General features: G+C 42.6%; 2 protein-coding genes across 2 annotated transcripts in view; one reads left to right on the top strand and one right to left on the bottom strand.

Moving 5' to 3' along the window:
* LOC119654024 overlaps window positions 1-25,822 on the bottom strand; it is a 51,746-nt gene that overhangs the window by 22,096 nt on the left and 3,828 nt on the right. Inside the window, exons 2-7 of the mRNA XM_038059187.1 lie at window positions 18,299-18,520; window positions 17,685-18,249; window positions 17,407-17,579; window positions 10,239-10,361; window positions 9,938-10,116; window positions 9,456-9,680 (exon numbers count right to left, since the gene is read on the bottom strand). Of these exons, the coding sequence (XP_037915115.1) occupies window positions 9,456-9,680; window positions 9,938-10,116; window positions 10,239-10,361; window positions 17,407-17,579; window positions 17,685-18,249; window positions 18,299-18,486 (1,453 nt within the window). The 5' untranslated portion in view covers window positions 18,487-18,520. The remainder of the gene's footprint in view (window positions 1-9,455; window positions 9,681-9,937; window positions 10,117-10,238; window positions 10,362-17,406; window positions 17,580-17,684; window positions 18,250-18,298; window positions 18,521-25,822) is intronic.
* LOC119654023 lies at window positions 22,752-24,738 on the top strand. The gene is made up of 3 exons (XM_038059186.1): window positions 22,752-23,809; window positions 23,885-24,653; window positions 24,712-24,738. The coding sequence occupies exons 1-3, from the start codon at window positions 22,752-22,754 to the stop codon at window positions 24,736-24,738; spliced, it is 1,854 nt and encodes a 617-aa protein (XP_037915114.1).

The raw sequence follows: 25,822 nt of genomic DNA, 5'->3' as shown, positions 1-25,822 counted from the left end.
ACCTCCACATCTTCTGGCTGTTTTGCTGCAACAACCACAGCTAGGTCATCAGCAAAGCCGACAATCGTAGTCCCCTCTGGGACGGGAAGAGCAAGCACTCCATTATACATGATATTCCACAACAGGGGACCAAGTACCGATCCCCGTGGTACCGCGGCTGTGACAATGTACTCTTTGGGGCCCTCATCCGTCCCGTACCAGAGAGTCCTCTCTGAGAGGTAGTTTTCCACCAAATTCGCTAAGTATCCGGGGACACCTATGTCAGCCAACGCCCCTTTAATTCTATTCCAGTTGGCCGAGTTGAATGCGTTTTTGACATCCAACGCCACCACAGCACAGCAGCCGCCAGAAATCAGTGCATCTTTTGCCAGGTTTATCACCATGTCAATTGCGTCCACCGTAGAGTGGGCGCGTCGGAAACCAAACTGGCGTTCCGACAAACCATTGCTGGCTTCGACGATGGGCAGGAGTCTGTTGTAGATGACTCTCTCCATCATCTTCCCCATTGTATCCAACAGGCAGATAGGACGATACGACGCTGGGTTTCCAGGCTTCGGAAGCAACACCAACTTTTGCTTTTTCCACTGAGCAGGGAATATTCCTTCTTTTAGGCACGTCTCGAAGGTGTTGGCGAAAAGGTCGGGCCTAGTCTTCACTGCCAGTTTCAAAGCTCGGTTGGGGATGCCATCCAAACCTGGGGCCTTGTTGTCACCGAACCTACCACATATTTCCCGCAGCTCCTCCACAGTTACAGGCGGTATTATGCCGTCATTTAGTTGGACAAAAATTTGCCTTCCCCTATTTCGTGGTGAGGGAACAGAGTGGTAACAATCTGTTACAGGAGCCGCGGGCAGGTCACCTGGGGTGATTTCCGCAGCCTTTTCATCACCACTCTGTAAGCCTCGCCCCACACAGCTGTTCCAAGCAGTTCTTTTTGCTCCTCCGAATGGCTTCCTTTAGGCGGCCACGCAATTGCTTGGGTGCCTCCTCTCGACCGTCGCCACCGGGTTTTCCCCTGAGCCTCTGGCAAAGCCTCCTTGCCCGAAAACATGCGGCTCGCAAACTTGCGATTTCGTTGTTCCACCAGCCTCGCCCCAAGGGTTTATGTCGGCATGGTCGCACAGCTGTTCGAAGCAGTTCTTTTTGCTCCTGCGAATGGCTTCCTTTAGGCGGCCACGCAATTGCTTGTGTGCCTCCTCTCGACCGTCGCCACCGGGTTTTCCCCTGAGCCTCTGGCAAAGCCTCCTTGCCCGAAAACATGCGGCTCGCAAACTTGCGATTTCGTTGTTCCACCAGTAGTTGGGTTGCCTACTGGGGAGCAATCGCCTTCTGGGCATAGTAGCATCGCATGCTTCCGTCACCCATCGAGTGATCTGGGTGGCTTTCTCTCCAGCCGTACTATTCAGGGATATGTCGGATTTGAGCACCGCGGAAAACGTGTCCCCCTCGAACGCTTTCACTGTCCAGCCAAGCATACCACCCGGCATTTTGCGAAAACTCTTTTTCGAGCTCAGCAACAACACCACCTAGAATCCCCTCTGACAATTAGGTGATCTTCATAACCACCTGAAGAACGTTATCATTGATACGGCCACAAACATACTTGGCCCCAGCCGCAAAAGGAGTCGGAAAGGCTGATTTGACGATGAATGTTAGCTAGCAACGGAACGGAAGAATGCCGAGTAATGTTATCACGAACTCCGTCGAGCGGAGAAGCGACTTCACAGACGGAAAAAGGAAGCCTGGGAGAACCAACAAGTCTATGAACTAGAAAAGTGCAGGGAGCAACCGCACCAGGCGCGGAAGTATTACCAACAAGTCAGCAGGATGAAGCATTATACACCTCGTTGCTCATCCTGCCGAGACAAAGAGGGAAATCTGATTTCCGACAGAATGGGTATATTGGAGCGATGGGTTGAGTACTTTGATGAGCTACTGAACAACGAAAATATCGGCGAGTTGAAGGTCCCGCCAACTGAAGACGACGGACAAATACTGCCACCACCAAGTATAGGAGAAACAGTCCGTGCTATTCATCGGCTAAAAAATTATAAGTCGGCAGGCAGATGAAGGCGACCAATTACACCAAGTGGTTCATCAACTTGTGCTCAAGATGTGGGACAGCAAATCAATGCCTGACCACTCGCAACCAGGAATTATCTGCTCCATATATAAAAACGGAGATATCACGCAGTGCAGCAATTATAGAGGTATCACGTTGCTGAGTACCATCTATAAAATATTCTCCGCTATCTTGCTGTGCCGGATAGCTCCATGCGCCCTGAACATCATTGGCCCATACCAAAGAGGCTTCATTCCAGGCGAATCAGCAACAGGTCAGATTTTCTCTCTGTGGCAAGCGATGGGAAAACTGTTGGAATATGGATAACAGTTGCACCATCTATTCATCGACTTTAAAGCCGCCTATGATAGCATAGCCAGAGTAAAACTGTACACGGCCATGAGAGAATTCGGTATCCCGACGAAACTTATAAGACTGACTAGGCTGACCTTGACCAATGTGCGAGGTCAGATAAAAACAGCAGGATCACTCTCAAGACCATTCGACATCAACAACGGTTTACGACAAGGGGATGCCCTATCATGCGTCCTCTTTAACCTGGTCCTCGAGAAAGTGATCCGTGATGCTGAGGTAAATGCAAGGGGTACGATCCTCTTTAAGTCCACCCAGCTACTGGTCTATGCAGACGATATCGACATCATGGGAAGAACGACCCGAGACGTATAAACTGCCTTCATCCAGATCGAGCAGGCGGCGATGGGGGCGAGATCTTGGGCTGCACATCAATGAAGGCAAGACAAAATATATGGTGGCAACGTCAGCACCGAAGACCAACCAGCCAACAACATCAAACCGCACTGGTCAAACGGGAAGAATAAGGATAAGAGAATACAACTTTCAGACCGTTGATAATTTTTCCTATCTAGGGTCGGAAATCACAACCGATAACCGCTACCATTATGAAATCCGCGCACGGTTGTTGTCAGTCAACAGAGCCTATTTCAGCTTACAAAAACTTTTCCGCTCGAAATGTCTCACCATAGGGTCAAAGCTCTTACTGTACAAGACAATGATCTTGCCAGTCCTCATATATTCCTCGGAAACCTGGGTCCTTAGCAAGAAAAATTGCGAACTCTTGACCGCGAATCCTCCGAAGAATTTTTAGCCCCCTACATAACGATGAAATCTATGAGCGATAACATGACCGTCCGGTTGTGGATAAAATCCGGCTCAATAGATTACGGAGGGCGGGTCACTTAATCCGTATGGATGAGGATGATCCAGCCCGGAAGGTCTATAAGGGCAATATCTATGGTAGAAAAAGAAGACGAGACAGACCCTGCCTAAGATGGAGCAATGGCGTAGGTCAGGACACCAGACGGCTTTTAGGGATATCGAATTGGAGGAGCTCAGCGCAAAACCGGGATGTCTGGAGTTCCTTATTAAGGCATGCCTAGACCGGATATCGGTTGTTGCGCCGTTGATGATGATCCAATTGCAAATCCTCGCAATTAGTGAGATTTGAATTCGGTCCGTTGCGACAGCTTCGGGCTTTAACAGTTAGTTCATCCGGGCTTTAAGATATAATGCCATACAAATATTTAGTAATATTAGGTTACACCTTGTTAGGGGCCAAACAATGCTCGATCATGCTTAGCTTTTGATGGACGGATTTCGAAATCTTTTAAAGATACTTCGTGCCGGGCGTGGAAATGTAGAGCGTTCAGGCTCACTAAACTCAGGTACAGGCAGGAAACCCAAGCAATTCAAAACGATGCAACCCCTTCGTGTAACCTCCATTTTCTTATCTCAGCTGATTACTTAATATTCGTAGTTAGTGCATGGTTTCAGTGATTATTTAACAACTTCTTCCTATTACCTTCCCGGGAGTTCTACATCACAACAAATGAATTTACCTTCTTTCCCTTGTAAAGAAAGTGGACTGCAACCGTTAAAAGATCTATACGAATCATTACCTGCCATCAGGTTCACCCGACGACCACACCCTCACGGTTACCTGAAATTAGCTTCACTTCCTTCCTCCACTTCCCGATCTCCCACGACGACCGCGCTCTTTCTCTATTCTTCTGCGCCAAGTCTCTTTGGGTTTACTCCCTCTTAGACCATCTTAGTTGAGTGACATTCATTGCATAGCGCGGCAAGCAATGCAATTATCGCCCCTCCTCAATGTGTGACCTATGCACTGCCACTCCTGCTTTCCGATTCCATCGCGTGCGAGTGGCAGGATAGTGGGCTGACCGGTCGTTGAAGCAGTATCAGGCTAGCATGCTCCGATGATATGACACAGACAGGTGCTGGCGAAGGGTTTGGAGTCTTCAAGTGATAGTGACGGTCATTTTCCATGCGCTAGTCCCATGTAGTAACACAGAAAGAACACTAAGTCGAAATAGTCTCTAATTGATCTTGGTGGTGAGATAACTGCCTTTCCAGATTTTAGACAAGGCAATGAAGGTGGATCTAATGCAGTTAATGCATCGGACAACATCCAGTTCGATGCCAGCGTCTGCAGAAACCACGCATCGTAGATATATAAATTGATGAATGGTTGCTGCTCTTCCCATTGATCCAGTTGGGGAAAATGTGATGACTTGTCAGACGGAGAACCTTGGTTCTGTTGGTAATTTCAGTTCAACTCTACGTGACCTTCTCCCTCAATCTAGAGTCATTTGGTACATGATGAGTGCAAACAGATTTTATTTGCGTAGCCGAGGTGTTTGAGAAAAGATTTCGTAGTCTTCTGGACGAGGAAGCATAAAGAACTTCATCAATAACAAGGGGAAGTATCATAATATCGGTAACAAGATACAATCCTGGCGGACTCCGATTTGGACCTCAAAATCTTCCGAGATTTAACCTCGGTACAGCACATGGCATATTCCGCCAACATATGCAGATCTGATAATAGCCATTAGTTTTTTCGGAATGCCCTTCTTGAATAGAGCACATCAGATATGCTCCCTGTTGGCACTATCGATAATTTTCTTGAATTCGATGAAAAGCAAGTGAAACAAAGAACTAAACTCCGCTCACTGTTCCCAAATGTAGGGTCTTGATATCGATGTGGTCAACGCAGGAGGTTTCGAAGCGGAAGCCAGCCTGCTCCCTGTCGATCGAGCCTTCGAGCTGTTCTTTGATACATGCCAGGATTATTTTAACTATGACTCCTCCAATGAAACCATTGGGTGCCCTTCTCTGGAATGTTAACGATCCTACCTTTCTTCCCCTCTCTGGAGCAGAAATAGCAGATCTGCACTAACTGCAGGTGTAGCGACAAATAACTTTGCGGGGAGACCGCCACGCCTGCCATCACTTACAGCGGCCAAAAGAGCTTTCAACCTCTTTCTTTCATCGATCCGCTTTCATGATTCCGCAATGGGCGGCGACCTTTGTAGCACCTGAAAAAAAGCATTTGTAATGTGACCCAATGCTGATCGATATTCACAGACGTGTTACTGTATCTGGCGTCCGCTGATCAGCAAGGTAGTTCTCCAACTATCGAGGGGCAGTTTGATCACACAAGCGGTCGATGTTGAAATTGTAGGATCGCAGCTTTCCAATCATGCGAAAAGTAACGGAGGTAACATGTAAACGAACGTAAGCGACTACAAGATGGTGATCCCTTTCGAGGCCCGTGTCAGCGCCTATCTTGTTATGCATATCCAGGAGAAGACTTCTAAATTTGCTCCTGATCGCGAAGTGACCGATCTGATTGTTAATGGTTGGAATTTACTATCCCAGAGTAGGCCACCAGTGGGTCGCCTTAGAAGCAAATGGGAAGGAGTGCAGGTTTGTTGGATAGACCTGAAGACATCTCAACCTGAAGCTATTATTACCTAACCCCTACCCGTTTCATTGAACTTGAACCTTGGACAGCAACATGGAAGACGCGTAAAAATTGGAAACAAAAGCGCTTCCCGCTAAGCACCGAAGCGGATCGGGAACATCAATTGCAAAATGAGCTGAATGCCATCTAGCGTGAATAACCGAAGGTAAGCAATGCCCGGAAAAACATTTGTGAATTATTGGCGCCAAAATCTCGCTGTGATGCTAACTTCATTACAGCGGGAAAATCAAAACATGATGGGTAGTATGTAGCGCGTCAGTGCGGGTGGCAGAAGTGTTACATGTGCTTTTTTTTTGAGTAGGGTAGGTGAATGCGTTTACGCACAGAGTGTTGGACTCCCGTAACAGCACTCTGGCGGACTACCAACTAAACACCTCCCTGCCATCAGAGAACTAGCCTGGAACCGTACGTGTGCTTAGACTGTGGGCATACGTATAAGATGACACCCGACTTCGGGTTCTGGCTCAAGGCTGAGGGACACTTTGTCTGGATTTGATGTTTAAGAATAATGGTTTCCGAACTATCGACGCAGGTTTCATGCTCTAGAGGACGCCGCTTTTGAGCAGATATTGGTAGGGAGTGACTTCAGTACTAGAGCCCTTGAATAGGACATGCCACACTCAAATTCCAGAAGGGAGCAGTTCCTGAGAATGATGACGAGGATAGGGCTCATAGTTTCAAGCACCGGATCCTCGCCAAAGTTTGGGTTACGAAGAAGCACCCCTGATGTAACTTTTCGCTGGAATCATTGGTACCGTTGGTGGTTCTGGAAGACTTCTCGGCAAGAGACGACCAATATAGTACATCGCGTACGAAGTGGTCGACGCTATTTCGCACCATACACCAGCCCGGCGCACTCCCTGCTTCCATGCGCAGGGTAAACATCGGGACATTCGGCCAAGCTCTTGAAACAGGTGTTGTCGCGTTAGAAGGAACTTCGGGGGTGGTGGTGTTGCAGCTGACACCGTCGTAAATTCACTGATGAATCTGATAACAGCAGTGGAAATGATTGCACGGTTTTTCCTTTTCACTAATATTTTATTTATATATACTGATATTTCAGGAACTCCTTTTCCCCTTTTTCAGTGTTTCCTTAAGATGAATAGATAAACTGGGTACATCAAAAAAATTCATTTCACGTGCAAAACTATCTCTTGGGAATATTGAGGGAATATCTGACAGATTGCTTCCTCGGGGGTCGCTGTCAGGGATAGCACAAGGATTCATCATAGCGCCTGGCCTCTGCGGTGCTTTCCACAATATTCTGCTAAGACTCGACATGCCAGAAGGGTCATGCTTTGTCGGATATGCAGATGCTGTTGCGGCGTTTGTTGCTGCATGCACTGTTAAATATGCGCATAGATGGATGACTGCTTGCGCTGGAAAAAATAAAGTAGAGTCTCGGCTAAGGACGAATGTTGGGGATCTTATATTTAGGAGACGTCTTATGTTGTCTTTTGGGTGCAACGCAGTCCTGTCTCCTTTACGGCGCGGAGCTATGGGCTGATGCCCTTGGCAAGGAGGTGTGTCGTATATGCTTTTCCCAAGTGCGGTGACGGGGAGCTTTAAGGGTGGCGTCTGCCTATCGCACTGTCTCAGAATTGGCCGTGATGGTGATCGCGGGAGTGATCTCCGTTACCCTCTTCGATGGCGAAGTGGTTGATGCACTATACCCCACCAAGAAGCAAATGACAACCATATATAGTATTTGATGCTTTATTAATATGCGATTACCCGTCTGTCCTGGGTTTTCTTGAGATGAGTCTTCAGTTTGATTCGCATTGTCTGCATGACTCGGTGTGAGCTCCTCCACGTCGTAGGGCAAGAAATCATGATGCATTATGGAGAGAAGTATTACCACTGGCAGAATGCGCAATTCAATTTTGATACGGTTCAAAAATTATCGTGACGTCAACATCAATTTGTCTAGTGGTTTGTGGAAGCAATTTCTAAACTGCCGTCTCATGGCAGACTTGCGTGAACCTGACTTATTTTGACGGTTCAGTGCCCTCGCATATATCGATTCGTCTCCCTGGAGACGCCAGTGTGTGGAATTTTTCCCCACTGAAACCACCCCCTACCCCCGTGAAACTACCATAATATATTATATCACGGGGAGGAGTCCGCTCACTCTAACTTGATCACCTTTCTTCTTTACCTATCATCCGAAGCACGAGCTTCCGGTATTCCGACTTGTTTGTTTGTTTGTTTGTTGTTTGGCGCCTATTGATTAATTAGAGGATCCCCCCCCCCTCACGTACTCTTTTATTAATTTATGTATTGCCGTAATTCGATGGCAGTACGGATAGGCGCCACTTGGGTCGCTTGTGACACTGTTTGGACGGACCACCTAGGGTTGCACCTGTAATTTTTTTCTCATGTGGGGTTTCGATTAGTACTTTTCAAAGGTGGCCTTAGTTCTGCCTGCGGGGACTTTCTGCTGATTTATTTCACGGGCCGATTCTCAGAACCTACCCAACCGAAAAATTTAAAAAAAAAAAAAAACACGAAGCGACCACTCCTAAACTCCGAAATACCCTGCATATCGACAGATAAAGGATCAAATGAGTCTACGGTAGTAGTCCGGCAGGGAGATGGAACGAGATGTATAATGAGGTTCTCATTTTTTTCTGTGTCAAAAGAGAATACTACAATCGGTTTTAGTAATGGTCTGGCTGTGGATATTGTCGCTAAATATCCCAATATGTTTATTTCTACATTAATGGGTGCCATAAAATTGTAGTTAGAGATGGTCGGGTCTAATCTACCCGAATGTAAGGTGGATGCGACCATGGTCACCAACCTTATGAAAAGAAGCTTTCGAATTGATGACTACATCGTTATTTCGAAGTACTTCGAGATTATGATTGACGTAAAGCCTAATTTCGGGGAATATCTGTATTAAGTATGCGAGAAGATGCCATATATAGTACTAACATATCATTAGCGCGTATGACGGTCAATATCAGAAGTACGGGATGCAGCCGAAATAGTTCGCTCCACTCTATAATACGCGACACTGGTGTGACGGGAAGCACAAGCGTGGGAAAGTGATTATCAGCATAGTAACCCGTATAAGCGCAACAATTGTGGAAAGTCGCTTACAAGCAGGGTAAATATTTGTTATTTATATCTAAGGCGAAGCGATGGCCGAGTTGGTTAAGCATCAGTTTCGCCATCTCATGCCCCGAGTTCGAAACTAGGTTGCATCATGGATGCTTGTGGTTCTTTTTGTGTTTGTCTCGTTGCTCTGGGCTTATCGTTTGCATAACATTATAATCGATGACCATAAGGCCGAATTATGAATGAAATCAGGAAAAAATATCAACGAAGAAGAGAAGGGAACACACAAACATATGTTTTCTATTAAGAGATTAAATGGAGACGTTCTTAACGTATCTGACCAAAATGCAGTTTAAAATGGCTTACAGCATTATAACAGATTTCACTCGCTTGTAAAACATGTTTATAAGACAATCTTTATTCATAATAAAATACAAGGAACATTTGATACTTACAACACTTTTCCATTAAAAATAATTGACTCTATTTTCTAATTATTATATCTTATTAACACTTGGTTTATAGCTTTCAGTGCCATCGCTGCCAAGTTGGCCATATCGCGTTCCATAGGATCATCTGGATCCAACTTCAGAATAACTTCACACTCGTTTAACAATTCAACGGCTTCTTGCAAACGTAAGCGGAATTCGAAGATGTTGATCTCTCCTTTTTTGAAAGCGATTTTGGCCAGTGATAAGAGCGGAATATGCAGGTTGAACATTGTAATCGCTGAAATGACATGGAAGGTAGATTCAGTACAGAGAGTTACATTTAGAAGAAAGTGCCTTCAGTAAATTGAGTTGCAGTCACCAAAAAACGTATGTAGTTCGAAAAATTCTCCAAAATTCTTCCATATTCATAACATCAATATTTTTTACTGTTCAATATAGAACATCTTACATCTTTTCAAATGAAATAATTTAGTTTAAATCAATCTTTCAAACTACATTGAAAGGCACTGTCTTATGAGGAGAAAGAATTAGTACCTCGTACAAGCGACAGACCAGGTTTCAGCACGTTAACAACCTCCAACACATCCCTGCAATATTGTTCTCTTTGCCGGAGGGTATCCACGGAGAAATCATTGGACATGTTGTATAGTTGGCAAATATTATACTTGGCCAAGGTTATCAGGTAGTGTTTGTCTCCTAGGATACGTTTGTACCTGCAAGAAAATTGGAAGTAAATTGTAGAGAAAGGAAAGGTGAGTTCTTGTTTGAATAAGGAGCAAATAGTTCTTCCAAAAGGATAGGACTACCTAATATTGCAGGATGGATCAATACTTGCTTTTGAATGAAATCCTCTAAAGATTGAATTTGAGTGGCATCGGTCGATTCAAGTTCTCTGAATAGTTTATCCAAAGTGGCCGATATAGTGGAGGCATTAATGAAGTTTTGACATTGTAGACACCTGTAATTAGTTATTGAGAGATTGTCTTTGAATGCTTGACAAAAGTGCCTTAGTTTAAAATAAAATTAAAGAAAAATATACACTGGGTTCTTAGGGTGTCCTTCAAGTTTCTTTTTTTAGATGAACTTTTCAAAATAGAAACTAAGGACATTATGGTCTTCAGGTGAAACTGTGGTTTTAAATAGTTAAAAGCCTATTACGTCCGAAGGAATGCAAATGGACCTCCTATAATCACAACGTTCTGCAAAAAGCTGTCCTGGGTTATAATTCCCTTTGATTTATTCACTTCTCTATGGAACTGGTATATGAGCCTAGCTATTCCTAAGGAATTATTCCTGCTTTGCTGCCATTTTATTTATAACTTTCTTTGCTTTCACATCAGGCAGGTTAAATGACCCTTCCTTCGAAAGACAACTCAGTTCCTTCTTACGAATACCACATTTAGTAAACTAACTTTAATTGGATATTGAGTGCGGTCATACCAAACGTTGTTACATTGAGGGTTGGATAAGGTCAGAGGATTACATACATATTACCCCACAGCTTAACTGACATTTCTTCAGTCAAGCACTGGATTCCACATCCTTATCTCGCAAAGATTTACCAACGTATCTAGAAGCAGATAAGGGGATATCGCAAACTTGACTTCTGCTTTTCAATTGAGTGGCCGACCTTCATGCGAAGAGAATTAGAGGTAAAAAAGATTATCTGCGCTCTCTGTAAAGAATAGGAGGTGCTAAGCAGCTAGCTTATACCCTGTATCCATATTGGGCTGACGTAACACCTTTGCAAGAAATGCATTGGTCACTGGCCGGTTTCATGCAGGACAGTCATCCAATAAATGATGTGCTCTGAGTAGGTTTCTTAGTCAGACAGAAAAATGAAACCTGCTGTTATTGGCTTTGAAAATTTGAGCGAACCGCTTTAGAGTCTGCATTTGGGAGGCAAATTCGAAATATAAGCTTCATAAACGTCCATGTCCCTACAGAAAGGTCTGCAGATTCGGAGAAGGATACTTTCCACGAGTCAGTAGAACGAACCCTCGAAGCCTGTCCCTGGTATGATATCAAAATCATACTTGGAATAACAGTCAAGCAGGGAGGAGCCGGTATTCGATATGTTGGCTCCCAAAGTTTACATACAAACACCAATGATGATGGAATGTGGATTATTTAATTAGCAGTATCGCACGAACTGTTTAGAACACAAGGCTGCCGCACGGAAAGCCGCGGTTCAAATCTCACTGGTGGGAGTGATTTGACATCGGATACCAGTCGATTCAGGTTTGAATAAGTTCGTGAATCAAATCAGGGTAATAATTTCGGGCGAGCGTAACGGTAACCAGCTTACAGATTGCTTCCGATAGGGTACTGTAATCCTGTAGTTTACCGTTACGGTCTTGAATGAAGTACTCTAATATACTTCAAGTCCCTGATCCAATTGGATGGGTGTGAGTTTGTGGTGGGGGAGAAGCTATAGCCTCTGAGAACTCAGGCCGTGGTAGCCCATTGTATTCGTCTAACGAAATTTACCAGATTCGTTAAGGTATCGCAGGATTTGCGTTAGTGGATGTGGTGCTACCCGTTGTAACTGGAGAACTTCGGCGCCGAAGATCTGATGTCTGATGTGTCCATAGGCGGGGCATTCACATAAAAAATGCTCCGTGGCTTCCGCTTCCTCATTACAGAAGGGATATGTACCATCTTGAAAAATTCCTATTCTGAACATACACACGGCTAGTGAATTATGGCCTGTCAGAATGTCTATAAAACTCCTGCAAGTACTCCTGTTTTCGGCAGGATAAGCTTTGCGGTATGCATCTTTGGTTCTAACAGGATAAGTTCGGTGTGTCCAGCAGCATTTAGGCCACCTGTCGTTGCGGGAAGCTTGTTTCCGGTTATTGAAGACAATTTTAGCAATTCCTACTGATATTCCAATTGCTGGTTCCGGTTCTGGCACGGTGGAGATTGAATTCTCTTTTGCTAAAGCACCCGAGATTTCATTTCCCTCTACGCCACAGTGACCAGCTACCCAGATTCTACCGCATTGAATCCAGAGATAGAGTTCAAATGGCTTCTGCATTCCTCAACGATTTTCGAGGTGATGGGGGTGGTCAAAAAACTACTCAACGCCCTCAAAGAAAACCTGGCTATCATTGCAGATTGCAATGCGCCAACCCTTCAACTGCTCGTCAATCAACCAGTTTGCCGCCTTTAGAAAAATCGTTGCATATTGACCCAAAAGAAAAGTTTGCTTCTCTTTTTATTCGAGAGGTAGACTCCACCTCCAGCGTTCTGCTTTTGCGTCGTCGGTGTGGAAGACTTCAATATATATCGCGCCATGCATTCCTCTGGGACTTCCCCTTCATATCGTCCACCAAACAGATGTATGGGGACCCGAGATTCAGATAGCATTGTAAGAACTGGATTCGGTGCTCCCAATAATTCTTCCAATGCTCTGTGCCCCTCACGTCCGTTTTTCCCCATAGATCTATGCAAATTAGTCCACGATCTGCTATCATCGCGGTGCTTGGAATAATTATATCCATGGGCTGCAAATTGAGTAACGCATTTAGAGCTGCGCCGGATGTCGTGCTCATGGCATTGGTAATACCCATACACTTAGTTCTTTACAGTGCGGTTAGTTCACTGTGAAAACCTTTTTGTCTCACCTTAACCACCCCACTACGGATGTATAAGCGAACATCAACCTAATGATAGCAACGTATATCCACGCTTAATCTCTGGAGGCTGGTGGTGGTGGCATCAACTGTCTAACAAATCACCGTTCCATGATCCCGATCAACAGCAAGCACAGCCATATCATCCACTTACGCTTGAACATGTATTGGCAAATTTCGCATCGTGGTGAGTCGATCAGCATACTTCACACACGCGGCACTCTGGCGGCATCACAAAGTTTTTGAAAGGCGCATTGTCAAACGCCCCTTCAATGTCCAAGAACACGCCCATCGCGTACTCACTCTTCAGAGTTGCATTGTTCATTTGAAACCAAAGAATAAAGAGCATACTCACAGGACTTTTCACGCTGGTAAGCATGTTGGTTTTCACTAAGTGGGTGCGACTTAAGCGCCTTCCTGCGAATGTGACGATCAGCCAGTCTCTCTAAACCTTTCAACAAGAATGAAGTGAAGCTGATCTGTCTGAAGTTCTTTAGATTAGATTATATTTTCCAGGTTTCGGTATGAAGAGTGCCTTCACCTTCTGCCAAGAAGTAGGCACATAGCCCCACGTAAGACATGCTAGAAAATATTTTTTAGCAATCGCTCTAAGTGCTCGATGCCTTCCTTTAGCATTGCTGGATAGATACCAGGTGCTTTGAAATGTTCAAAAGACAGTATAGCAGTTCTCACTGCTTTCGCAGGGTTCCAGTTCACCTTGTAACGCCTGGTTGATTTCGATTGATCGTTGCGCCAGCGATCATTATTATTATTAGTATCGGACGAAATGGTTTTTGGAGGTACCTGTTTTGTGCAGAAAGCGGTCCAAAAACATACTAACCAAATTGACCACGTGATAATCGAACGGCGCCACTTCTCAGTCTTGATGAATGTCAGAACATAAGAGGAACCAATACGGATTCGGATCACTATCCTTTTGACATGGTGCTCCGAGCTCGAAAAACAATACCATCTCGAATCACCTCTGACAACCATGAAATGAAAGCAAACACTGAAGCTATCCATTACAGATTCTCCCGTAGCACGTGTAGGGGGTAGGTAATGGTAGATGCTGCAATAATTGCAGCTAGCAGAGGTCCTGGAGATAAAGCGTCAAAAAATGATCTTCACAACCACTTGAAGGACGTTATCATTGGTACGACCACAAACATACTTGATCTCAGTCGGATAAAAGTCAGAATGTGAGTTAGCAACGAAACGGAACAATGCTACATATTGGACGATGCTGCACTCTCAAAGAACGCCGGCATGCGCAGAAACTTATCACAAACTCCGTCGAGTGGAAAAGCGACTTCACAGATGGAAAAAGGCAGCCTGGGAGAATCAGCAGGTCGGTGAACTCCAAAAGTACAGGAATCAACGGCATCAATCGCGGAAGTTTCACCACAAGTCGATAGGATGAAGTCTTACACACCTCGATGCTCATCTTGCGTGGAAAAAAGGGCCAAATCTGACTTACGACAGTATGGGCATATTGAAGCAATGGGGTGAGTATTTTGATGAACTGGTCAACAACTAAAATATCGGCGAGTTGGAGGTCCCGCCAACTGAAGATGAGACAAATGTTGCCACCAGCAAACATGGAACAAATATAGTCATCAGTTGCACCATTTTTTCATTGACTTCAAGGCCGCCTATGATATCATACCCAGGCTAAAATTGTATACGGCCATGGAAGAATTCGGTGTCCCGACGAAATTGATAAGCCTGACTAGGCTGACCAATGTCGAGGCCAGATAAAAGCAGTAGGATTACTCTCGAGGCCAACCAACCCCAACAACGGTCTAAGACAAGGGGTGCCCTATTCTGCATCCCATTTACCATGGTCCTGAAATAAGTGGTCTGCGATACTAATGTAAATGCGAGAGGCGCCATCCTCTTTAAGTCCACCCAACTATTGGCTTATGCTGACGATATGGAAGAACATCCCGAGATGTGTAATCTACCTTCATCCAAATCGAGCAGGCGGCGCACATCAATGAAGATAAGACGAAATACACAGTGGCAACGTCAGAACCAAAGACCCTATTTCAGCTTACAGAAATTGTTCTGCTCGAAACGTCTCACCATAGGGTCAAAGCTCTCACTGTACAAGACAATTATCTTACAAGTTCTCATGTATTCGTCGGAGACTTGGGTTCTTAGCAAAGAAAAATCTATTCTCTTGGCCCCGTTCGAGAGAAGAATCCTCCGATGAATTTTTGGACCCCTACATGAAGATTGACGATTCCGTAGCCTACCGTCTGGTTGTGTATAAAATCGGGCTCAATGTTTGCGGTGAGTGGGTCGCGTAATTCGTATAGAGGATGATGATCCAGCCCGGAAAGTCTATAAGGGAAGTATCTATGGTAGAAAAAGAAGACGTGGCAAACCCTGCCAGAGGTGTAGGCCAGGATGCCAGACAGCGTTTAGAGATACGAAATTGAGGTTGCGCCATTGATGACAACGATGATGATTATCTAGGATTGGTCTTGCAAGTTAATTGTGAAAGGTGTATCTAATACATTTTTATCTTACTGTAACTAGTAAATGAATCCTACCTCATTTTTTATCCGTTCACCTTCTCCATATTCGTTTTACCTGAAGTTACCGAAGGATTGTTGGTCACCTAACATTTTCATATACTGTTCTATATGTTTGTGTCAGTGTTCTTGGGAAATTTGCATACGTGGAAGCGCGATTTTATTATTGCAATAGTTCAGTCATTAATTCTTTCTTTCTTAATTTTTTCAGTCAAAACTAATTGACACGAAATGTGGGGTGTGGGTAGGGGATGGCATATGAAACAAAAGCTATATAGCGCCGATGTGAGCCCCCCGGAAGGGATGTGGCACCCTCCTCCGGAGTGTAATTTTTTTTTGAAATAACTACAGAAATCGATCAAATAGTCAAATAGAAGTTTTCGAAATATTCATGTCGGTTTTTCATCGAAATGCTGGTTTTTCAGGGCCAAATAACGCAAAACTTTTAAAGTGCTTGAGAAGACCTTTAAAATGAGGTATCATAGGTGCCAGCGCGATATACAGTAACAGAGCTATGATCAAAATAATATAATTACCTGAATTTTTGATATAAAAAATAAAAACCTAATGTGGTTTTCTCATATAAATTGAAGGAATCCCTCGAGAATCTACTGTATTTAAGCCCTCTCAATAAATTCTGAAAATCTGGTGGATATAGAGTGCGTAATTTCGGAGAAAAGTGTGATGTGAGGCGTTGGTGACATTCCGACCTGGAAAAGTCATCCTTCATTTTGCTTGGGGCGAAGTTGTCGAGTTGTCGGAATTTATCAAAGATAAACACAACGAGCACCAAACAAGTATATGGTGAGAGCCATAACGATTCTATATAATAAAGCCCTAAATTTACTCCTTCAACGATAATGCAGTCAACGTAAGTGATACCCAACCATATACTCGAGGATGGGCAGAGGAAAAAAGAGGGTTCGGGAAAAGGAAGAGGAGCATCTAGGAAATCAGTAGGTTGCCAAGAAACACAAAAGCGCATCATCTGAAACCTCGGTAGGCAGGAAAATAGTGCCTAAAACGCCACCAAGTGAGCCGTTGTCTCAAAAGGTGCACGTCGATTGGACCAAAGTAGGACCAAGAAAGCCAAAAAAAAAGAAGGAGAGAATGAGGATCCGTCCCGAGGCGATTATCATTTCAAGCACGGTTAGCATGTCCTATGCATACATACTAAGAAGAGTGAAAGCTGACCCTGATCTCAAAGACTTGGGGAGAAATGCCACCAAATACCACTTTCAAGGTAAGTACAATAGGAAACAATAATTTCGACTACTATCTGGTTGATACAAAATACGTTGGCAGCTTTCAATTCACATGGTGAAAAGTACATTGGTAGCCCCCAGTTGAAGAAAAGCAACCAGATGTTGATGAAGAAATGGCAGTGCTGCAAGACCCCCCAAGACCCAAGAGCCAGTGTGTTATATTCTCGAAATATGTAGAGAAAAAAACCTATTCTTTCAAACCGTCACACTGTACTACTATCTTAATCTATCTACTATTTTTATGACGACACTAGCAGCTTTAAATTTTGAGTCTTGACAAGACATCAAAGAACGAACGTTTGAGTCTATAACTCGAACCTAGAGTGCATTATGCTCTAGCTTTCCCAGTGGAGTCTGTAAAAGGTAGTCAAAATTATGAACCTATTTATCCTGGAATAATTTCTTGATGTACTGATGTATTTGATGTATTCACTACAGTTGGCGGTCATAAAAAACGATCAAGGATAATTCCCGAACGTCATATAGTTTGCCATAATTTTGAATGGAGAAAATGTTCAAAATTATGGTGAACAGTGCATCAAAGGCATAATACTTACATCCACTCAGCGTCTTGGTCAAGTGGGTTCGTAGAAAGAACAGTTCCACCATTGCATCTAAGACATTTGAGGGCACTGCAGTATGTCCCAAATTCTGTAGGGTCACGACACCTTCGACATATGCACCAGAAAAATTTTCCATGTTTTAACTGTTCCCGTCTCTTCATAGTACCCTACAAAATTGAAAAGTAAATAATGTTTCCTTTAAGAAATGTACATATTGGAAAAGTATTGTGGTTAATCTGATTAAGAGCCTACATTTGTAAGGATCCAATTACCATAATATAATCAACATAGCTTGTTGTAATACTCTCGCCCTGCTCAATATCTCTCAGCGCTCTAACCGTCATTGTATACGTCTTCGGATGAATAGCTGTTCTAACATTTGGACAGCAATCATGTGCCATTATTGATGTAAGCGGATAAAGAGCTCGTCCTTTGGTCCCTTGCCGTCCCAGACCGAAACAATTGACTTTGATGATTCCGGACACTGTGTGTATCTCCTCATCGGTAAACTCTTTTATGTTCCAATCATCTCTAATCTGGTTTACAATCTTCTCTTGATTTCGTGACCAAAGTTCTGGAATGTCCTTACGTAGGTCGTTATGTGATTCCAGCGCTATAGTCTGAGCCCATTTATCTGGATTCGTTTGCTTAAGATATAAACAACGTAGCGGAAATATGATTTCGTTGCCGATTTTCATCTGCCGTCCATCAAATTTTTCCACCAATTTCGCAACATTATTCTGGGCGAAAAGTTGACATTCAATACGGCTATGACCGAGATCTTTATTGAGGCCTTCGCATTGGGGATTACATATTGGCCAATGGCAACCGGGGCATCTGGAAAATATTCTGCTGAATTGAGGAGCATTGAATATCGTTTACTTACCTGTAAGGTGTCTCATAGAAGGATACTTTCTTATTGCACCCTAAGCAAACTGGTTCGCTACTTGTAGGGGGGCCGAATGCAACAGGAAGTTCATGGATTATTACTTCACCTGCTTTTATGGGGCGTAAGGCTACCAAGTATCGTCCAAGAGTTTCCGATTTTTTGATTTCATATAACCTGGTGTCCATTTTTCTTTTTGTTCCAGAAAGATAGGCGATTTACCTTGAAAGGATTAAAAACTGAAGTTACTTTTAATGCAAGCTTGGCAAAGGCTTCTTGGTAATATATTATGTATGGTATACACTTATGTACTTTAGCTATCATTGTATGATCTTATTGGATACAGGGCAGGGAATTGGAACAGAAAACACTGTGGGCTAATAAGGAAAATGTTGTCTTCCAATAGTGAATTTTCTGGAGGAGAAGGTTAAATTTCGTGTCAAGGGGTGTCAACTTTTTTTCGGCTGCTCTAGGAGTAGGTGGTACCTTAAAAAAAATCAAATAATGCAGGATATGAAAACATTGCTGGAGATTTTCCATGTAGCAAATATCTATCTATGTATGTATTTAGGTTTCACTTGATTGCTTGATTGAACGCTGCTTTCTGCCACACAAATTACCATCCCAAGCCTGATCTCTGAAAATTACTCCAGTAATAATAACGGTGTCGTGGCAACCATTGAAGAGTTAAATTACTGGGCTACTATCCGAAACTGCAGTTCAAGATACGTTAATTTCAAACAATTATGTAGATTGGCAGAACTGACAGGTACTACTCCTATTCTCACGAGTTACATAGCATAGCAGTGCCGTAGCTCTGGTCGACGATTGCTTCTGTAGAGCTGCATTTAGACAGATTCAACTTTGCAGTTGCATTTGTGGGGTTCAGCTCTGCTTTAGTTGCTAAAAGGAATCAACTCTTGGTAAAGGTTTCACCGTTCCATTGATATAGGCTCATTATAGTGGTATTCAAAGTTTATAGTATCCTCAATTGTCTGTAGGATGTAACAAGAGTATTCTCCTAGTTCGCACAAGATTATGAAATAGTTTGGTGGTCAGGAAAATCTTAGTGCAGCTCCCTGCATGCTGTTAGACAGTAAAGTTAATTCTAGATTTGATTGGTAATATAAAAAATTAAATTCTGTTTTATGATTGAGAATTTTGAGTACTTGTTTCTCTTCTCTTAGTTCTTTCTCTTCAATTGGGTCGGTCCATCATCAAGCGTATCGCAGACTCTGGACTACCTCTGGGAATTGTGGAGGCGCTTGCACTCCACCTAAACCAGCCTGCACATTGTGTTAATGGAGAAACCCTCTTTGCGACCATCTCGAAACAGTGGATTCCATTGCATGGCATAACCAGAAATAGAGTTGCCGAATTACTAATGTGTAACCTATCTACGGTCACTTCCGCCTTCTTCCCAACACACCAACGCAACGGGTAACTCTTGACGAAAGCTTGAAGCTTTTGAGTAGTCAGTTTCCATGTGCTACTCCCATATAACAGCGCAGGGATATAATCGTAGGACAGTCCCAACTGTGTTGAGATAGTTGCAATTCCAGAATCAATGCGGTATCAATGGGTCGAGCGACATTATGTTCAATAATACAGATAGAAAGGGCACGATGTCGGGTCAGACTGACAAGCTTGCCTATCTTCTCAGATCCAGGGCCATTTATTCAAGATCAATAACCTGCAGAGAGAGCAAGCAGATGTCATAAGCGTAGTCGAGGTGTTCGAGGAAAGATGTGGGAACGTTACCGACAACAAGAAGAAATAATATCAGTGACAACCTCGCTTCGACCTCATATTCCTCTGAAATGTTTCCTCCACGAAATTGAAGAAGTACAGGCTCAACAGAGGTCTAAATTCAAATATCAAGAAGTTTCCTGATTTTAGTACAAGTGAAGGCTGCAGCTGTACTGAAATTGAAGGAACATTGATGAATTGTTTTGCGGAGAGATTGTCAAGCCCAGCAACAGCATTTCACTTGAGTGCATTGGTGGCCAAGACGAGTTTACTGCTATCAAGTAGCACGAAGGAGTAGTCCCTATCCACATGTTACGATTACTAATCATTTCATCAACGCGAGGTTGAGACTCGTGCTGTAGTGCTTTTTCCACCTTTCTAGCTTCTCATCATCATGAATGAGGTTTAGCCCGTTAGCGCGCCTCAGTGGACCCTTCTACACGATTCTGAAAACATCGCTAACTACGACCGCGTTTGCTCCCTGAACAGTGCAATAATAAATGACAGCGAATCAATGCCTGACAACTGGCAAGGAGGCATTATCTGTCCCATACATAAAAAGGGGGATATCACAGAGTGCAGCAATTATAGAGGTATCATATTGCTGAGTACCATCTATAAGATATTCTCCGCTATTTTGCTAGGCCAGAAAGCCCCATACGCCCAGAACCTCATTGGTCCATACCAAAGAGGCTTCACTTCAGGTAAATCAACAACAGATCAGATTTTCTTAGTGTAGTATCAAAGTATCAGTATCAAAGTATCATCATCTGTTCACCGATTTTAAAAGCGCCTATGATAGCATATCCAGGATAAAACTGTACACGCCTTTGGGAAAATTCGGTGTCCCGACGAAATTGATAAAACTGACTAAGCTGACCCTGACCAATGTCGAGGCCAGATAAAAGCAGCAAGATTACTCTCGAGACCCTGCCCTATCATGCGTCTTCTGCCCTGAAAAAAGTGAGAGGCACCATTTTCTTCAGGTCCACACAACTATTGGTCTATGGTGACGATATTGATATTATGGGAAGAACAACCCGAGATGTAAAGTCTACCTTCATCCAGATCGAGCAGGCGGCTATTGAAGCGAGATTTTGACATTGCACATTAATGAAGGCAAGACGAAGTACATGGTGGCAAGGTCAGCGCCAAAAAACCAATGAACCAACAACATCGAATCGCACTGATCTAATGAGAACAATAAAGATAGGAGATTGCAACTTTAAGAGCGTTGATAATTTCTTCTATCTACGGTCGAAAATCACAACTGATAACAGCTATCACGATAAAATACACGCACGGTTGTTGGCAGTCAACACAGTCTATTTCAGCTTGCAAAAACTGTTTCGTTCGAAACGTCTCATCATAGGGTCAAACAACCTCTTACTGTGCGAGACAATGATTTTGCCAGTCCCTAGGTATTGCTCGGAGACCTGGGTTATTAGCAAGAAAAATTGCGAACTCTTGGCCGCGTTCCAGAGAAGAACCCTCGCTATGTGAGGTTATTCGCTTCCGCAGCCTCTATAACAATGAAATCGATGACCATCTGGTAATGGCAATATGGTAAAATCCGGGTCAACAGGTTACGGTGAGCGGCTCATCTAACCCATATGGATGGGGATGATCCAGCCCGGAAAGTCTATAAGGGCAATATCTATGGTAGAAAAAGAAGACGAGGCATGCCCTGCCTGAGATGGAGCGGTGGTGTAGGTCAGGACGCCAGACAGCTTTTCGGGATGTCGAATTGGTGGAACTCGGCGCAGAGTTCCTTGCTAAGGCAGGCCTAGAGAGAATACCAGTTGTTGCGTCATTAATGGTGAATGTAAGTAATAGCACAATATAAATATTTAGGGTATACATATAGAATAAATATTATTGGGTGCAGGCATAATGTATTTTATATTGCCTGTACCATAGTTGTAGACATATTCTTATCTTAAGATAATAACAGGACCTTGTTCGAAGAACGCATCTTGTTTTGTAACATGTGTGAACGGGCCTGATAATAAAAATGGTACAAGCATAATGTTATTTATATTGCTTGTACCCTATTTCGTAAGAAATGTGTCTTCATTAATGAAGACACTTTGACCTGCGCATTGTAAAATGCAATATGGACATGTGCGCGACACATGATAAAGATAGGATAATGTTTACAAGATAGGTTACTTTGTAAGAAATAGTGTAAGTAGTCTTTAGTCTAAATTTGGAACTTAAATAAAATGGTCATACGATCCTTTCCAAACGGACTCAAAGTGAATTTTATTTTAATTGGCGCCCAACGTGGTTTGAACCACAATCTTTAATCCTTGTATAAGGAGTCGGTATTAATTTCGTAAAAAAGTGTGTGAAAATTTAGTTATATAAATGTTCACGATCGTGCGAATTTAAAACGAAACAATAATCGAGTGAAGCGGCTGGCAGCGGAGTTTTCAGACGTACCTACATATTGCAACATTGCAACAAGTGACTGTGACTGGGTGAACGAGATATCTAATCAAAGCGAATCGAATCAACTGGTGGCGTGTGTCTAACTTGCAAACAGATATGAATATCTGTACGAGTATTATGTATGTACAATTAATTTAAAAACATCCTAATATATTAAATTGAGAAATTTAAGCTTAAAAAGGGCCGATTACAGGGTTAACCGAATCGACAGTTTAAATTTTTTAAATCTCTTAGAAAAAAAGTAATAGAAATGTCTTTATCTGCCGAAGCTATTTCGAATATGATTGAAAGGGTTAATCTTTCATTAGCTGTTCAGCTTAGGAAGGAATTTCAAGAGGCAATTGCGGAATTGAAATCTCAGCCAGGTCCGTCAACTCAAGGGAGTGACATTCACAGTGTTGTTTCTCAGTTAAGGCAGGAATTTCATTCTACCATACAGGAACTGCGAGCGTCAGCACCACCTGTTGAAAAACAGAGTGATATTAATGTGGTTGTTTCGCAATTAAGGGAAGAATTTCAGTCTTCTTTGCAGCAACTGAAGACACCAGGTCCTTCTGTACAGAGGTATGAGGAAATTGCCATCACAAGTAGGGTTGTTGGTGGTAATATGAGGCTTGACTTACCAAAATCAATGCACGAGTTTAGCGGTGTTATGGATAAGTATCCATCATGGCGACAGTCAGCCAAAGCTGCAATAAAGCCGTATCAACCATATGTTGGTTCTGACATATATTATCAAGCTGTTGCTATTATCCGCAACAAAATTACTGGTTCTGCTGATATGGTTTTATCGTCGTTCAGTACACCACTGAATTTTGACGCTATATTGGCTAGATTGGACCATACGTATTCCGATAAGAGACCACTGTATTTACTCGAGCAGGAATTGTCTACTCTTAGACAAGGTCGTTTTTCTATTCCACAATTTTATGATATGGTAGAAAAACAATTGACTTTAATAACCAATAAAGCTATTATGCAATATGGTGATGAAAGCGTAGTTTTGAAATCCTTGAATGAAAAGTATAGAGACGACGCATTGCGTATTTTCATTTCTGGTATTAAAAGACCTATCGGTGATACTCTCTTTGCGAGTCAACCAAAGGATTTACCATCTGCCTTGGCTCTCGCACAGGAACTAGAGTCTAACAGACAACGCTATAATTTCGCCGCTGCTTTTGCTAATTCGAACTCTGATAGGGAACATACGAGTAATTTGGGTAAAAGTCCACATTATAAAGTGGTTAACAAAACTACCCGAGATGAAGCTCAATCTCCACCTGAACCAATGGATGTAGATCCATCAACGTCTCGATTTAGACAAAATTCGGGAAAAAATAATAATTTTCGTTCGAAATCATCAAACAATAATTTTTCAAAAAGACATCAATTGAACACATTCCGGGTAGAGAAATTAAAGGATAGTTCTGTTGTAGACATTTTACAATCAAAAGCATGTCTTCCATACGTTCAACACACTTTGTTAAACGGTGAGAAAATTAAACTTCTTTTGGACACAGGTGCCGAAAGAAACTATGTGAAAAATCTTCCATTTCTAGTTGGTGTATCTAAATTAAAAAACGATGAATTTGATGTACATTCCATTCATGGGGAAACACGTATCACCGCGAAATGTCAGATAAGCATTATGGGACGTACTTCTGATTTTTATGTATTGTCTGAAATAAATGATATGGATGGAATTATAGGTTACAGATTTCTAAAGGAAATCAATGCAATGATTGATGTCACTGGTAGTAAACTTTATTATATAGGTGGAATTCAAGAGGTTTTTCCTTCTAATAGCACACAAATAAATCTCCTACAGGATTTAGATTACAATTCTATTCCTGAGGAAGGTGTAGACGGGTTTAAGAAAATCGTTACGGAAAATCAAAAAGCATTTGCTGATCCAAATGAAGCATTGCCTTATAATACTAACATTGTGGCTACGATTAAAACTACCACTGACGAAGCAATATATTCAAGGAGTTACCCATACCAGATGACGGCAACTAAATTTGTAAATTCTGAGGTTGAAACTATGCTACGTGATGGTATAATCAGAAAGAGTTCTTCTCCTTATAATAACCCAATTTGGGTAGTTAATAAAAAGGGTGTAGATGAAATGGGAAATCCTAAACTACGTCTGGTAATTGACTTTCGAAAACTAAATGCGAAAACTGTTTCGGATAAATATCCTATTCCAGATACTTCAGTTATATTGTCGAATTTAGGAAAATCCAAGTATTATTCTACTTTAGATTTAAAGTCAGGTTTTCATCAAATCTTGTTGTCAGAAAAAGATCGTAAGAAAACGGCGTTTTCCGTTAATAATGGCAAATACGAATATTGTCGAATGCCATTTGGTCTGAAAAATGCTCCGAGTATCTTTCAGAGAGCGATCGATGATGTATTAAGGGACGACATAGGAGTCCGTTGCCACGTCTACATTGATGACGTTATAATTTTTTCTTCCGATATTCAGAGTCATTTAAAAGATATTGAAATAGTAATAAAAAAGCTTCGAGATGCGAATATGCGCATTTCATTGGGAAAATGTAATTTTTTCAAAACGCAACTCGAGTTCTTGGGTTTCGTTGTATCTGAAAATGGTTTAAAAACTGCAGATAGCAAAGTAAGTGCTATTCTTAATTTCAAAGAGCCAACTACTATTAAGGGCCTTGGATCCTTCTTAGGATTATCGGGTTACTATCGACGGTTTATACGTGATTATGCAAAAATTGCAAAACCTTTGACTCAATTATTGCGAGGAGAAAATAGTAATGTTAGTGCAAAAAAGTCAGAAAAAAAGAAAATTACATTGTTGAAAGATGCTCAAGATGCCTTCAACAAGTTAAAGCAGATTTTAGTATCAGAGGACGTTACTTTACGCTTTCCGGATTTCAGCAGACCATTCGAGCTCACAACTGATGCCTCATCGGTAGCAATTGGTGCTGTGTTATCTCAGGACAAACATCCGATTACTTTCGTATCACGAACGCTTAGTGCGACTGAGCAAAACTATGCGACCAATGAGAGAGAAATGCTTGCCATAGTATGGGCATTGCAGTCTCTTAGAAATTATCTCTATGGAGTAAACAATCTTCACATTTATACCGATCATCAACCACTAACATTCGCGATATCTGATCGAAATCCTAACACCAAGCTAAAGCGTTGGAAAAGCTTTATCGAAGAATTCACACCGACTTTTCATTATAAGCCTGGGTCTCAAAATGTTGTCGCAGACGCGCTATCTCGCCAGTATATTCAGAATCTTACTGGAAATGGTGAATCTAGCGGAAATTGCTATAACAG

This window comes from Hermetia illucens, chromosome 4, assembly GCF_905115235.1.
Source record: "Hermetia illucens chromosome 4, iHerIll2.2.curated.20191125, whole genome shotgun sequence".
NCBI lineage: Eukaryota > Metazoa > Arthropoda > Insecta > Diptera > Stratiomyidae > Hermetia > Hermetia illucens.
The sequence above is the reverse complement of the archived record's forward strand: the minus strand, read 5'-3'. Positions and strand labels throughout refer to the sequence as shown.

Coding starts and splice junctions, on each gene's coding strand:
- LOC119654023 (XM_038059186.1), top strand. CDS start 22,752: ATGTCTTTATCTGCCGAAGCTATTTCGAATATGATTGAAAGGGTTAAT. Junction 23,810..23,884: donor ATGGATGTAGATCCATCAAC/GTCTCGATTTAG, acceptor TTTTTCAAAAAG/ACATCAATTGAACACATTCC. Junction 24,654..24,711: donor GAAATCCTAAACTACGTCTG/GTAATTGACTTT, acceptor ATCCTATTCCAG/ATACTTCAGTTATATTGTCG.